The 16,210-nt window shown below is 45.6% G+C and overlaps 1 protein-coding gene across 1 annotated transcript in view; it reads right to left on the reverse strand.

Annotated features, from left to right (window-relative positions):
* Positions 1-16,210, reverse strand: part of LOC144791733 (thiamine transporter 2-like) — a 577,930-nt gene that overhangs the window by 78,804 nt on the left and 482,916 nt on the right. The window contains exon 4 of the mRNA XM_078666500.1: positions 7,902-8,094. Coding sequence (XP_078522626.1) covers positions 7,902-8,094 — 193 coding nt within the window. The remainder of the gene's footprint in view (positions 1-7,901; positions 8,095-16,210) is intronic.

Here is a 16,210-nt window from a genome sequence, read left to right on the forward strand (position 1 = left end):
CTTGTTTGCCGTTGATTTTTCCCATGATGAGGTCTCTTCATGCGGGGCCACTCCCCCGCGACATCACTTGGCGCCAACCCCACCAAGGCACAGCGCAGTCAGTGATCTCGCCCCCACTGACTCAGTCCATGGGGCAATGACTCCTACCTCCTGCAGCAGGCTAACTAATAATCCCACGCCAGAAGTCCAACTTGCAACAGGATCGGGGGTCCGGTCCAGTGCACAAGCTTCAGTCACAGCATCGCAAGTTAGCCAGTATATATTCACCGCGGGGGGGGCCACCCTCCAGCAGCGTCGTTGGGGCCCTGCACCCCCATCCGCGTGGGCACAGATGCAGGGCTTTGGCCAGGACACCTTTGATACCTTCTCAGTGAGGAGAGAGACCTTTCCAATAAACACAGCTCATTGAGTACCAGCGCCCCCCTCTAGTCCTTGCAAGTTGCCTAGCTGCCCCGGTTCCTGGATGCCTCGGGTTCCTGCACTTCACCCTCCAATGTGCCCAGCTCACCTCTCAGGCCCAGCAGGCCCGGGAAAGGCCACACTCCTCCACTGTGTCACCGCAGAGCAGCAGCCACGCCGCCTCGGCCTCTCCGCCAAGTGAGCCAGGAGAATGTTCATGTGCTGGGGGCCCGCCATCCTGCTGCTGTTATCAACGTGCCCGCCTTCCTGCATCACCATCGAGCAACTGGAAGTGTCATGCCACTTGGGAACCCAACAGGGCACAAGTCCTAAAAACAGGAGTGGGGGGACGCCGTCACCGGAAGTGACGTCACGACAGGAAGTGACGTCATGAAAGGTGCCGAGCTCCTCGTCCCAGAGAGGCCAAAGAGATAAGTCTAGCTGTTTGGCAGGGGGGATGGCGTCCCCCCGGTAAAATAAGTGAGGGGGACGCCGTCCACCCGCTTGGTACCCCGACTCAAACCCTGGAACCCAAGCATTTTACCGCTAGGCCGTCAATCTTACACTTTCCATGGGTCCGGGCCTTGTATTCAGCGCTTCACACGGGTGGGTGGATGAGGGGGAAGGAGATTCTGGCACAGTGTACCCCTCCACCTACCACCTACGATGCTTCTCTACCAGATCCAGTTGTCCTCCAAGGAGAGTCGGGGGTGGTAACAACACACCCGCAGGCCTCCAGCCCACTCTGCTCTGATGCCAGGAAATCACCCCCTATGCTCGTACGAGCACGGCCTCCACGATCACTTCAACCTGCAGCCTCATCACTCCGCACAGGCCAAACCACGTGGCCGCCAAGGTCAATCTCGCCCCTTCCTCTGTCACCAGTCCTACTTACTCAGAGAAGTTGTCACCTGAGCCAACATCAGCACAGGTGAGCAGGGGAGTAGAGCGACCCCCGTCTGCGTGCCTCTCAGACCGTGTTGCCCTGAATCGTGCCGGATCTGTAACTGTACAAAAGGGGGTGGTGATGGATGGAGCATCTGAACCAATCAAACACTCACACCCAGTCAACAGATCTGGGTTTAATCCATCACCGTTCTTTAGCGCACTCTGCCACCCCAGTTCAGACATGGCCATATGCAAATCAGTCTGACCCTGTGCCTCATGGGAACAGTCCAGCTCAAACTACCAAGCGATGCCTTCCCTGGACCGGAAACAAGCTTCCTAGGACCGGTTTCTGGCATTACAGCCGTCTTCAGCAAGGCTTGCTTGAATCCAGTGGCAAAGTGAGCAAGGTAATCACGTCTGAGCATACCCTGCCAAACTTATGGCGAACAAAGCGGTACAAAAGGGGGTGGTGATGGCAGTTCGGGCTGGACTGTTCCCATGAGGCACAGGGTCAGACTGATTTGCATATGGCCATGTCTGAACTGGGATGGCAGAGTGGGCTAAAGAATGGTGATGGATTAAACCCAGATCTGTTGACTGGGTGTGAGTGTTTGATTTGCTCAGATGCTCCGTCCATCACCACCCCCTTTTGTACCGCTTTGTTCACCATAAGTTGGCAGGGAATGCTCAGACGTGAGTCCCTTGCTCACTTTGCCACTGGATTCAAGCAAGCCTGGCTGAAGACGGCTGAAATGCCAGAAACCGGTCCTAGGAAGCTTGTTTCAGGTCCAAGGAAGGCATGGCTTGGCAGTTCGGGCTGGACTGTTCCCATGAGGCACAGGGTCAGACTGATTTGCATATTGCCATGTCTGAACTGGGGTGGCAGAGTGGGCTAAAGAACGGTGATGGATTAAACCCAGATCTGTTGTCTGGGTGTGAGTGTTTGATTGGTGCAGATGCTCCGTCCATCACCACCCCCTTTTGTACCGCTTTGTTCGCCATGAGTTGACAGGGTATGCTCAGATGTGAGTCCCCTGCTCACTTTGCCACTGGATTCAAGCAAGCCTGGCTGAAGACGGCTGAAATGCCAGAAACCGGTACTAGGAAGCTTGTTTCCGGTCCAGGGAAGGCATGGCTTGGCAGTTCGGGCTGGACTGTTCCCATGAGGCACAGGGTCAGACTGATTTGCATATGGCCATGTCTGAACTGGGGTGGCAGAGTGGGCTAAAGAACGGTGATGGATTAAACCCAGATCTGTTGACTGGGTGTGAGTGTTTGATTGGTTCAGATGCTCTGTCCATCACCACCCCCTTTTGTACCGGATCTGTATCTGAGCCAGCGGAGCCCTCTCAACGAGCAGCAATCTCACTGCCCGGGTGAGCTCTGCCCCCCTCAGCCTTTCTTTTGTAGTTCAAGGGATTCATAACATTGCTTTTGGGCGTAAATATTTACTGACTAGGTGTCTGTGTTTCATTTATAACTTGTTTTATAGGTCTTTCACCATATCACTCTCCAGAGCCAAAGATAGGAACAGGATAAAACATTGTCACACATGAAGTGCATAACACTGTTCCGCTTTAATATGATTTTAAAACAGAGGCTGCTTACCAGATGTTTTTATCCTGTGCATCTGTTAAGAGGGATGATCTGCTGACAGACCCGAAAAAAGCACATTTAGCTCAAGGCGTCTTTGGATTTTTCTCTTCTGTTTATTAAAACTAATGATTTTAATCCTCACCATGATTACCAGACAAGGTCTAATCAGTCTCTGATCACACAGACTGCAGCCTGCTCATGCATCTTTACAAAAGTGCACTATTGCGAAATTGCTAGTTTCATTTTATGCCCCACCACTTTCAAACTTCACCTTCTACCACTGGCACGCCAAAGTGTTGTCAGCCAAATGAAAGTGGGCACCACTTAGCTCCACACTCTGGAATCACCAACAGCCTCGGAATCTGTACAAGTGCAAGTTGTTCATCGAGCTGGAGGGTCACTCCATATTCTTTTCCCAAAGTCAGTGACTAGGTCAGCAGCTGAGTGCAGATTCCAGTCCAGTAGACTTCACAAGTTCAATTGTCTAGCCATCCAGAATTGGTCAGAGTGTCCATCCTCAGTGAGGAGTCTAGGAAGTTCATCTTCCCATAATGCACTGCTCTAGGCACGACTGATGTTCTGATGACCACGTGCAACTGCCTGGGGCTCCTCTGGTAGGAAACTCTATGGATTTGCTCCAGACAGCCCACAAAAACAAAGAAGAATGAGAGTAGAAGTGGAGGATGGGCTTGCCTATTCTCAAAAGTATACATCCTCCACCTTGCAAATGCCATTCTTACGCAAAGTAACTGTTCCTGGACCTGATGGCTAACCTTAAAGACGCCATCAAAGTTGTCAAAGCTTTTATCATACCCATTCATTATGAGGTTTGTGAAGGTTACTGCAGGTCTGATTGCATGTAATATCCCCAAACATTATATTCATTGAAGGGGAACTACCTTAATGAGACTACACAGTGGGAAGATCAGTTCGGCCTATCCCCTGTGACCCTATGGTGCTTCATATGCAATTTGAAGAGTTCCTCACAAGTAGACACCACACAAGCTGTTGCTGAAAATGAAAAACACTGGGTAACTTTCACAGTCAAAGTAAAAAAAAGTGCACAGGTGATAAAAACATCTGAGCATATCACCCACGTTATAAACAAACTCCACTGTCTCCCCCTCATGCTTGAATCCACTTTAAAATGGCATGCTTCAATCACAAAGCCTTCCTGTCAGGTCTTTCCCTCTGTTTGAATGACAAACCTCTCATCACATGCGGGAGAAGAAACACCTGAAGCAAATATGTCAAATTTTGGAAATCCAGAAAGTTAAAACATATACATTGGTATTAGATAAAGCATTTTCATGCTTATCCCCGAGACTCTGAAACCATCGGCACAAGACTTTTGATTGAATCGATTCCTACTATCTTTTAGTGAAAACCAAGAAAAAAAAATAACTCACTGCATATTTGAAAGATGAACCCTATTATTTTGAAGGTAGAAAATGCTTTCTGGCCTTCCTGGCTAACAAGGACTGACCTTGTCTTCTCTGGTTGAAGACCGGTCACTAGATTTAGATATCATCGCCTATCAGGTTGTTCTTGAGGCTGGAGGGTTTGCCAAGCAGTCACCAAATCTGTTTTTTTAAGAACAAACTTTCAAATTGGGAGTTTGTTTGTAAAAAACAAATAAAATCAACACCCTTGATGCAAAATAGGTTGTCAACCAGCATGTTGGCCCATTGAGCAACTTCCCTGCCCTGGTCCTCTTCGAAGTACTGAGCAGGGAAATGTAGGGACTGTCACTATGACCTGGTTGTCCATTGGTGGTCAGGTCAAGGGTTTACACTGGTGTAGTCCATTGAGAATTTACTAGTAAAAATCCTTTGGTCCCCAACTCTTGGTGGGGCAAAGAAGTGCAAGATTGACAGGATGACTGATCTGACAATCAATCAATAAATCAATCAATCTTATCTGCTTATCTGTCTCTTGACAAAGGTTCAATGTGTTTCTTATTTCATGATAAACACTCAGTTGCAAATGTGGCTGGGTCAGCACTATTCAAATACCGAATTAAATAAATGTAAATTAAAATAAATTTGATGGACTGCATGCAAGTTGTAGCTGCTTTTCAGAGACTAGCTCAACATGTGTTTGATTCTTCCTTAGCCTTACCAGAATTTTATAGCCATATGCATTTCATTAAATCTCTCAATTTCTCCGGAGGTCAGTCCATTTTTTTTCACTTAAGGCCAGATGTAGGAGCCTAAATACCGGTCGGTAACGGCCGATTTCGGCTGTTACCGACCGGTATTTAAGAATTGGCATGTAGGGGCATAATTTTACAGAATCGGTAAATTTACCGATTCGGTAAATTTACCGATTCTGTAAAATACCGAATCGGTATTTTTACCTTTTCGGTAAATCTCAGATGTAGGTGGGACTCTTCTGAGTCACTAGGGGCCAGATGTAGGTAGGTCGGTAACAGGCAAAAATCGGTATTTTCGGCCGTTACCGACCGGTAAATCAGAATTGGTATGTAGGGCCCAGAATTTTACAGATTCGGTAAATTTACCGATCGGTAAATTTACCGAATCTGTAAAATACCGAATCGGTATTTTTACCGATTCGGTAATAATGAGATGTAGGTGGGACTCTTCTGAGTCCCACAAGCCTTACAGAATCGGTATTTTACCATCAAATATATTTGATGGTAAAATACCGATTCCGGTGTGCATGCACATGTGTGCATGCACACCTGTGCCATATGACAGGCAGACCTGCCCTTAGGGCAGGTATGCCTGCCACATGGCCCCCGAACCTTTTTTGGGGGTGCTAGAGGGTGTCAAAGTGACACTCCCTGCACCCTTGTCAAAATCGCTATTTACCGATTCGGTAAATACCGACCGGTAATGCCCCATTCATTCCTATGGGCTTCAAAGCCCATAGGAATGAATGGAGCATTACCGGTCGGTATTTACCGAATCGGTAAATACAGATAATTACCGATTCGGTAAATGGAACATCTGGATGTTCCTACATACCCCCCTTCTTATTTACCGATTCTTAATTACCGAATCGGTAAAATTCGGTAATTAAGGATCGGTAAATAAGTTCTACCTACATCGGTCCCAAAGGCCCTACAAATTCGGTATTTTACCACCCAATCCAATTGGGTGTTCAAATACCGAATTCAGGTGTGCATGCACATGTGTGCATGCACACCTAGCCATGTGACAGACAGACATGCCCTTAGGGCATGTCTGTGTGCCACATGGCGCACATGCCTATTTTTGGGGTGCCAGAGGGTGTCAAAGTGACACCCCCTGCACCCTTGCAAAATTCGGTATTTACCGATTCGGTAATTACCGAATCGGTATTTCCCATTGATTCCTATGGGCTTCACAGCCCATAGGAATCAATAGGGAATACCGATTCGGTATTTACCGAATCGGTAAATACCGAATTCTAACGATTCGGTATTTCAACATCTGGAAATACCTACATCTCCCCCCCTTCATATTTACAGACTCTTAAATACCGAATCAGTAAAATTCGGTATGTAAGAGTCGGTAAATATGAATTACCTACATCTGGCCCTTAGACCCTAATTTATGGGGATTTGGCTTAGGGCAGCGCAGCAAGTAAGCTTGCTGTGCTGCCCTATGCCAAAGTGAAAGGGGAGGTATGCACCATATTCATGTCAGGAGCGGCTCCTCCACGTGGGCGTCGGAGCGTCGCCCCACTGCTTTCTCGCAGTGCGTGAAGTAGAAACATAAAATGGTGTAAATACCATTTTACGTTTCTGCTTCTTGCACTGCGTGAGAGCAGAAGACCGGTATGCCTGGTTGGGGCGGTTGGGTGGGCAGGTCGGGAGGGATTGGCTCGCCCAATGTTATGGGTGCTGACTGTTTGGTCGGCGCCAGGGCCGACCAAACCAGTCATAGCACTCTTTGTTTTCTCCAAGTAGGCTGCTGCACAGCCAGCATTGAGAAAAAGGCCTCCCCATAGACACCTGTACGGATGGCCATTGCAGTGTTGTGATTGCCTTAAGGGAGGAGAGGGAGGCTGCCTGCTTCTGCTTCCTGTGAGCACTGAGCAGGAGATGCGATGCGGGAATCTGGGACCGGAGTCAAAGTCAAGTTCTTTTTTTAAATTAAATTAACCCCCCCATCACCGCGCTACACCCCGTCCCCCCTACCCGCGAGTCACACCGGCCGCGACTGAGCACAGTGAATTCTTGCTCTTTCTCTGTTCACTGGTGCCATTTGATGCAAGGGTGCCATTGTTGTCAACAGGAATGTTCTTGTGCAGGAAGGGACACCTTCCTGCACAGAAACAACTAAGAGGCATTTTTCTCTTTCTATGTGTGCTGCAGAATGCAGCACACAAAGGAAGAGAAATAAAGTTATTTCTCCTCGTTACACCTCACCCCAGGAGGCGTAAGGTTTTAGTGCTCCCCCAGGTCTACATGCTCTTGTTTTTGGGGAAGTGTCAAAATCCATGAGTGCTGCAAGGGAAAAACCCTCCACAAAGCCCATGGAATGCTTCCTGAGTGCTGAGTAAGGCAACGCAGCGATTTGCACTGCCTTGTCCTACACCATATCTACGAGGCTATTCACGGCCATGTATGGTGGCTTTGTGTGGCCTCATATATATGATTTTGTGATGTGCGTTGTCAGGTCGTCACAAAAATGAATGCTCCAGATGTGCGAGGGGCTCGTAAAAATGCCCCTTAGACTAGTTCTGACCAGCAAGAGCACATGTTGTGTCTGCTTCCTCTATCACAAGTATTGAGACATTGCTTCCTCTACATCTCCCTTAAGCAGTGCAACACAAAGAGCATTTTGCTATTAATGGTTAGCTTTACATTTTGTTAAACATCGAGCCACTGAAAAGACTTCAGTGCATTTACACAATGTCATCTCTGTGCAGTAGCTCTAATGAAAGGTAGCATAGCCTCCAGGAACGGATTAGAAATTATATAAAATCCTGTAAGATCATAAAAATACAAACTTGTATTTATTTGGGGTGTTAGTAAAATATGACCAAAACTGGTGGCTCATACTCACGTTGCTATTGTGATTAGGAGCATGTATGATGACTTAAATACCAGAAATGAAGCATAACAAACCCAGATGTTACGAATGAAGCACATTAGAAACAAAGCTCCAGCGTCCAATCCAGTAAAAATGGCCAGAGCCAGTTCTCCAGAAAGATCCCAATTGATTTTGACATATCCTACGGAAAAGGAGGTCACGGCACCTAAAAAGTGTCAAAAGGAAAATATGAAATTACGTTTTTCAACCAGCACACAACATGCCATGCTTTTCAGTTTCATAAATGGACAACTGTTACTTCCGAGCTCCACAGATTAGGGCAGTGCCCCCCAAACCTTTTATTTAGAACCACAACCTACTTTTAAGTATGACAAACATTCGTGACCCACCTAGTTTTAATGATCATCACATAGGCGATTTTTTTATTTAACTAAAGCAATATTCCATTACAATGGTCACTAAAGTTGCACAGACATTCAGTTTTACTGAAAAAATCTGTGCTAATTGCTAATGTGTGGAAATCGTGTTTCAGAGAATATTTATTATTTCTGCATCACCAAGTAAAGTATCGGCATGTGTTCTGATCCTATTAAAATCTTTGTTTCTATCACACTTAAAAAATAACAAATAGTGCATAATTTTTGCTTTCCTAACTGCTGAATGTGTACAGTTCCTTTTACATTTCATGTACCCCAGCAAGATTGTAACATAACTCACTTTATTTTTCTGTTGCTCACAGCAAAGTGGGAGATGCTTGTAAACACCAGTCCCCATGTTAAACAAATAGGCTGCAAAAGACTTAGGGGCCGATTACGACCCTTGCTTTCCGACCGCTGGACCGCTGCTCTGGCGGTGTTGTTTCGGCGGTGTAATGGCGGTGGCCTGCTTTGGCACATAGAGAGCCTGCAGCACATGCTGCCGCTATGTCACCGCACCTGCACGTCGGTGAACTGTGTGCAGGCGCCATTTAATGAATCCCAATGCCCAGTCTCCAATGGGCAAACTCGCCCTGGGCCCTGTTTGGGGCCCCTTCCCTGCCTTTCTTCTGACCATTTCATGGCAGGGTTGTAATCGGAATGGCAGGGCCGGCATCGCTGCTTTCCCAATCGCCACCACCACAGGATCCAAGATCCGGCCGGCCGGACCGCTGAGGGTGGGGCGGTCGAACCACCACTGCGAGTAGGAAGGTCTTCGGACTGCAGTACTCTTAATTGGGCTCTTAGCCTGACATTTGCCCTCGGTCTTGGAAGTGTGGAACATGTGACACGATAAATACAGAATTGAAAGGCATCAATATTTATTGCTTGGATTTTAGCAACTCACCAAAAATTGTCTCATGACCCATTGTATAGGAAACACTGGATTAGAGGATAATCCAGGTTTATTTATAGAAGGTACTCTGTGTACTTAAATCAAGCTTGGCTCACCCCACAAAATAATTGTTCTCCACTTGAGATACAACAGAAAACCCATTACCTCTATGAAGCTATTCAAAGACTAGAAATGCTCTGCCTTCAGGAGAGAGAGACTACCTGGCAGTGAAGTGGGGAAGAAGTGCAGAAATCGGAGATGGCAACTTATATGAGATGGTTAATGTATCAATCATGCCAATGGCATGGCAGCATTGAGCAGAGAAAGAGATGGTGGGGTAAATGAAGTGTTGTATTACTGTTGAGATGGACAAAGGCTTAGGTCCTCCCTGAAAAAATAGAGTTAAGTATGTGAAGATCTTTTACTAAAATAATAATTATGTCACCAATTAGCTAGTTGATCATCAAGAGATAGAATTTGCTATCTTGAAATTGGCCTTGGTTCGAAACTGGGCTTCTCTCTTTACTGAAATACCCCAGTTTACGGAGCTAAATGTAAATGTAAATGTACAGGAATTTATATAGTGCAAATCACCAAGCGGTTTCTAAGCGCTTGCTCAGGGAACCCGTCCTGGTATTCCCCTGTGAGATAACCCCGGCAGGGTATCCGCAAGGTGAAAGCCAGGCATCCCGCCGCGAGGGGCTGTTGCTGAGATTAAGCACGCTATTGCCCAGAGTCGCAGAGTGTGAACCCGTGAATCAAGTAGGCACCGGAGCGAGAATTGTTGAGTCCATGGACATTTTAGGACTCAAGACCCCGCCGAGCCGGGAATTGAACCCTGGTCCCAGGCTGACCTCTGCTTCCAGGTCTGCCTCCTCTAACCAGTGAGCCACACTTCTCCACCAGCTAAGCAAAATGAATCAGAAAAGGTCTCAAAATAATTGCTTAAACAAACCAGTTGTCTTATACATCACATCAGCAATTTCCACTAGCATATTTATATGATAGAATGTGGATATTAAGATTACCACTAAGCTTACAAAACAAAAAAATCACAGTTCACATGATTTTATTACGCTTTTGTAGGTTTAGGTTCTAATATTTTAAAACAAACAAACAATGATGATTTGACTTACTAGACCTAAGCCATTTCATTGGTAAGTTGTGCCTTCTCAAACCAGAATTTGGTTGTATTTCACAAAGTCATGGTTGAAATGCAATAGATTTGCATCAACAATATTGGCTGATATATTATTGCAAAGTCAAAATATATCTAAGGGTAGGTTTACTATTCTTCAATCCACATCCGCTTACCTGGAATGGTAATTGGAAATTGTGGATGCAATATTTTTGCAGGTCAATATTTCAACCAAGATATTGTGGTATAACACCCCAGAATGTAGGGTCAGGTTTACTAAAGTATTTTGTAGCCAAAAAGGCTATGCACTGATTTGCTAAATCGAAGCCTTTGCAACTACAAAATAGCTTTGTGGTATGTTACTGAATTGCTATTTGGGTTGTGAGTACATTCTGAATTGCTATTTAGAAGTGCATGTTTAGGATGCAACTTTCAAACAGTAATACTCAATAGGATGTATAAATGTTTTGCAGCCGAAATCCAGTCACAAACCGTTAATATTTTAAACAACTATTCAAATGTAGTGGTAACACATTTGCATTTGGGACGGGGTTCCCAAGGGACCTCTTCCATTTTGTGAATTTATTTATTCTGTTTATAAAGTTTTTATAACACAAGCTCAACCCAAAGGGATCAGAGCACTTCACAAAGTTTGCATAGCAGCAATTGCATGAGTTATATTTGGAGTAAATATAGATTCATAGTGGCAGTGTACAAATGAAGTATACAAAAACATTAGGACATGTTGACAATACAGATTTAAGGTAGATACGGTATATATGTACAAAGAGCTTTCAAGTTGGCACAGCAACAATTGCAAGAGATTACATGTGGAGTAAATACAAATACATAGTAACAATATATGATGGACAATTTATGGACCGTGGTATAGATAGACGCTATCATTCTGAGTTAGCTAGGATAGGGTGTCGTCAAATTGGGGATAGAAGAGACAACAGTTTTCTCCGAGGTAGTGATGCTCTGATTTATTTTGGGTGAGTGGGATGGGAGAAAACAGACCAGTCAGATGGTTTAAGGGGGAGGTTTTGGATATTTGTTGAAGAGAAGAAGTTGCAGTTTCTCCTTGCAGTGATTGGATGATTGATTGTCACTTAAGTCCTGGGGCAGCGAGTTCCAGGTTCTGGGAGCATTCCTGGAGAAGGAGTGGGTGTGAGATTTCTTTCTTAAATTTTGGTGTAATCAGGAGTAGTCTGTTAGAGCTTCGAAGAGGTCTACTTTGACCACATATTAATAATTTATTTGCGAGGGGACAGGGTTTTCCGTGTAGAGGGCTTTGTGAGGTAGGCAAGCAGTTTTGAGTATAGCTCCTGACTCGATTGGAAGCCAGTTGAGCTGCTTCAGGATGGGAGTGTTGTGCTCGAAGCAATTTTCCCCCAACAGTAGTCTAGCTGCTGTGTGGAGTGTAGCTTTCAAAGGGGCTAGGTGTGTTTTTTGGGTGTCCTTAATCATTGCTGTGGTCTAGCTTGGGGAGAAATAAGGATTGAACCACAGTCTTTGGGTCTGTGACGGGAATTAATTGTTTGATTTGTTTCAAGATGTTTCAGAGTGTAGAAGGCACCTTTTGCAGAGGCATTAATATGTTCTTTCATGCTCAGGTGACTGTCAAGTGTAATCCCCAGGGATTTAACAGAGTAAGAGATGGACAGTTTGCAGTTTAATGCAATGAGGTTTTCGAGTCAGTGATTTACGGGAACATATTTTTCTTTAGGTTGGATGAAAAGGAGTTCGGTTTTGATCAGGTTGAGATTAAAATGGTTGCTGGTCAGCCAGGATTGAGCCACGGAAAGTGCAATTTATATGTTGAATGTCTTTGACTGACAATATTTTCATGTAGAGTTGGGTGTCATCTGCATAGAGATGGTAAACAAGTCTGGCTAGTTTCAAGATTATTGCAAGGGGTTCCATATAGAGGTTGAATAGGGCAGGAAACAGAATTGATCCTTGAGGAACTCCTTGTGAGACGGGCGCTGCTTTTGAGGTTGAGTTGTTTAGTTTGACTAGCTGTGAGGGATGGTTCAGGAAAGAAGCGAGCCACTGAAGGACAGTACCATTGATGCCTGCACACTGTGAGAGGAGGTTTACCAGGATGTCAGGATTGACAGTATCAAAGGCATCAGAGAGCTCCAGGATGAGGAGGAGGCTGGCTGGCAGTGTGTGCTTTCAGGTGAATCTGAAAGCACATGTCGTGCTTGTAGACATTCTGCATTTCTTTTGTTGATAGAGCGCGGCACACAATCTGTCCCGTGCTTAACAAATGAAATGCAGCAAGTCTACCAGCACAACGTGTGCTTTCAGAAGCACCTGAAAGCACATGTTGTGCTTGTAGACTTGCTGCCTTTCATTTGTTAATAGGGTAGAGCTGCAGGGCAGATTGTGTGCCTTTGTGAAAGTATTCATGCTAATTGAGGCGCATGACAGGCACTGCGATTGACACAAATACTTTCAAAATAGCTCACAATCTGCCCCACAGCGGTGCCCTTTTTAACAAAAGAAAAGCACCGGGAGCAGGAGCCATTTGCTGATGTACTTGCCTTCCGCTTGTGTTCTCTTCTTGGGTGGTCCTACCGCAGAAGTAAAAAGCGACAACGTGAACAGTCCTTAAAAAGGTGCTGGGTATATACGCTTCCACATCACACTGCACGCTTGGGGTGACATAGATGCATGCGCACACCTTACAGGGAAAAGTGGTTACAAGTATAAGTTACAAAAAAAGTTACAACAAAAGTATAAGTTACTACAAAAGTGTAAGTTACACATGTAAGCTACTGCACAAGTGTAGCTGCTTTCTCTAGTTCTCTCCTTACATCTACTTGTGAAAGAGCAAGCCCTTTTACAAATTGATGAATTTACCTTCACTAGTCTTCCTGTAAGCAGAAGAAAATATCTCACCACATCCAGGCCATTGTTCCTGCTGTTGGAGCAGCTTTTACACCTCCTTAAGGTTATGCACTAGCAAGACAGCTTCTGGAGCGCTAACACTAATTATCTTCCAGAGGCTTAAGGCATGGAAAAGTCAACTTTCTAAAAGTTCATTTTCCTAAATATTTATGTAACATCCAACATCATCATTGCATTGTGCCTTTAATAAATATTAAAGATAGTGATTGAACTATTTTTCTTACATGTCCTTAACCCAGCATAGCAGAATTAACCTTTTATTCCATACTCTAGTTTTTCACATGGCAGAGCCAGAGCCTTCCCCAGTGGAAATAACTTTTTGGGGCCTTGTCACTGTAGGAGCACTGTAACATTTAGGGGTATATTTACAAAAACTGTGCACCATGTCAGCGTCACAAAAGTGATGCAAATCAATGCAAAATCTTTATTTACCAATTTACTTTCCCGTGCACAACTTGTTTGCATTACTTAGCATTAAGGAAGCGTTCCATGGGTGGTGTATGGGCGTTCCCATTCAACCACCCAAGGTTTTTGACATAAAACCCTATTTACTGAAAAAGGTAGATGGATTTTGCATCCAAAAATAGTGCCCATTTCAAATAGGTGCTATCAGAGAGGAATGCTTATATTTCTCCTTTTTTTCTGACTTTGCATGTATGCTGCACTGTACAGGACACACACAGAGGGAAACGTTTTAAAGTTATTCTAAGCATAGTAGTGTGTACTGGAGGGAAATCCCTCCAGTAGAAAACCTATGTTAGACTCACGTGGGCACCCTTGCTCCATGGTGCAAAGGTGTGTGCCTGGTGCATGACAGCAAATTTCTGTGCAGCAATAGGAAGAGGGAGGAGAGTACCATATCTCTGTTAATATGGCTCTCTCCTGCTCTCTACTTCTGAAGCAGTGCAGCTCAGATTTTTTTGCTGCTGAGTGTGTACATGTCTTACTTTTAAATACCATACACTCTACCATGTAGGCTCAGAGTCTACATAAGGGTGACTTAGTAATGTATACAAGAGAGGTTTTCAATGTCAAAAACGGTTGTTTTCACAGTTAGGACTACAGATTATGGGCCATATGTATCAACATTCCGTTTTGCTATTCCTAAATAGCGATTTTTAAGGAATCGCTATTTAGAAATCGCAAAATGGTATGTATGTAGGAAATCGCTTCTTTTTAGCGATTCCTTAACATTCCTAAATTGGAATTAGCAAATTGCTAATCGCACATTTCCCATTCATTTCTATGGGCCAGGAGGCCCATAGGAATGAAGGGGAAATTTGCGATCAGCAATTTGCTAATCGCAAATTGTGAATATTTTCAAGGGTGCAGGGGTGTCTCAAGAACACCCTGCTGCACCCCTGAAAATGACATGTGCGGGCATATGGCGCACATAAATGCCCTAAGGGCATGTATGAGCGTCATATGGCACATTTGGATTTAAAAAAAATTGCTTTTTTTAAAGAATTCGCAACTTAGCACCAACTAGAAGTTGGTGGTAATTTGCGAATCCTTATGGGCATTTTTGAAGTAATTTTTCTTTGATACATTGCATTTAAGGAATCGCAAAATTTGCGATTCCTTAAGTGCAATCGCAAACTAAGGAATGGCAAATTTTACGATTCCTTATTTTGCAGCCAAAATGTTTCATACAGCTGTGGCTAGCAGAACGATCTCAGTACGCCATTCACCGAGCGAGACACGGGCGATCCCGCTCCGCTCCCTTCATTGCTGGGGGGGCCGAGGGGGCCCAGGAGAGAGACACGGAGCGAAACCGGAGCGAAAATCACCACCCGATTTAGCTACACGGAGCAAACCGGGGATACTGCGCTTACCGCGCTTACTCTTCCAGACCTGCTAACGGCTCTGCTTGGCAGCTTGACCACGCCGGATTGGAGGAGCGGCTGCGGCGTGCAGTGTGGGTAGGTGCGAGTGCTGTTTGACCAGGGGCCGAGGGCTGAGCGCTGTGACAACAGCACCCCACTGCCACTGCGAGCCTGCTCCACTCTAAGCCCAGCAAGCTGGAAGCCATACGATAAGAGAGGAACAAGACCCTGAGGTCTGAGGTCTAAGGAGCCAAGTTGCTGCAAAGTTGCTGCAAAGTGCCGCCTGCTGGTGGTGTGAGCGCTGTCTAAGCGCTGCGAAAACAACACCGCCAAGCAGGGGAGGGGGGGTTGTCATTCTCGCCTCATTCTAGCCTCTTGGCCACCCCTAAGAACAGACGGTGGTCCGTGGACTGTGAACGGTGGACTGCGGACCGCGGACTGGGCAATCAAACCGCACTTGAAGAGGTAGGGGGCTTGTTTGCTCATATATACTTTATTGATTTCTGAGCTTTGGGACGGTGGGTCGGTGGAACAAGGCGGAAAACTACCATACCCATAACCCATTGCCCATAGCCCCTAGCCGCCAGTAGAGTTCAGGAGAGTTAATGAGAGTTAACGATTAGATCAGTAATAGACTTGGAAATCGACTTGGATTAAATCGGGATTGGGACACTGGTCAACACACCCCGCAGATCTGTGGGTTCATATATAATTCAATCTGCCCCACTGCAGTGCTGCTCATGAGGGCAGCTGTTCAACCGGTTCAACCTGTTGCGTGTCTTTCGCAAACACCACAATAGCACTTACTGCGCCAACCCCCTGACGGCAGCTGTTCCACCCAAGGATTCAGACGGGCTTGGGAGGTGGTACAGGAAGCGGAGTGGACACGGCAGGGGAGGGAACACATAAAACAAAACAAACAAAAGGGAATGAGGTCGGGGAAAACACGCACAAACCCTCCCAAGAATCCAAGGAGAAAAGCCAAGGCCAAAACCAAATCTCCCGCCGACTCAGCGGATGGAAACACATTAGCACAGCTAATTCCGCCCGTATATCCGATCTTCAGCAATGTGAATATGAACCACATTGGCAGATTTGCCTTTCTGAAAGATTCTGCAACAGCATTT

Source organism: Lissotriton helveticus, chromosome 11 (assembly GCF_964261635.1).
Source record: "Lissotriton helveticus chromosome 11, aLisHel1.1, whole genome shotgun sequence".
NCBI classification, from domain to species: Eukaryota; Metazoa; Chordata; class Amphibia; order Caudata; family Salamandridae; genus Lissotriton; species Lissotriton helveticus.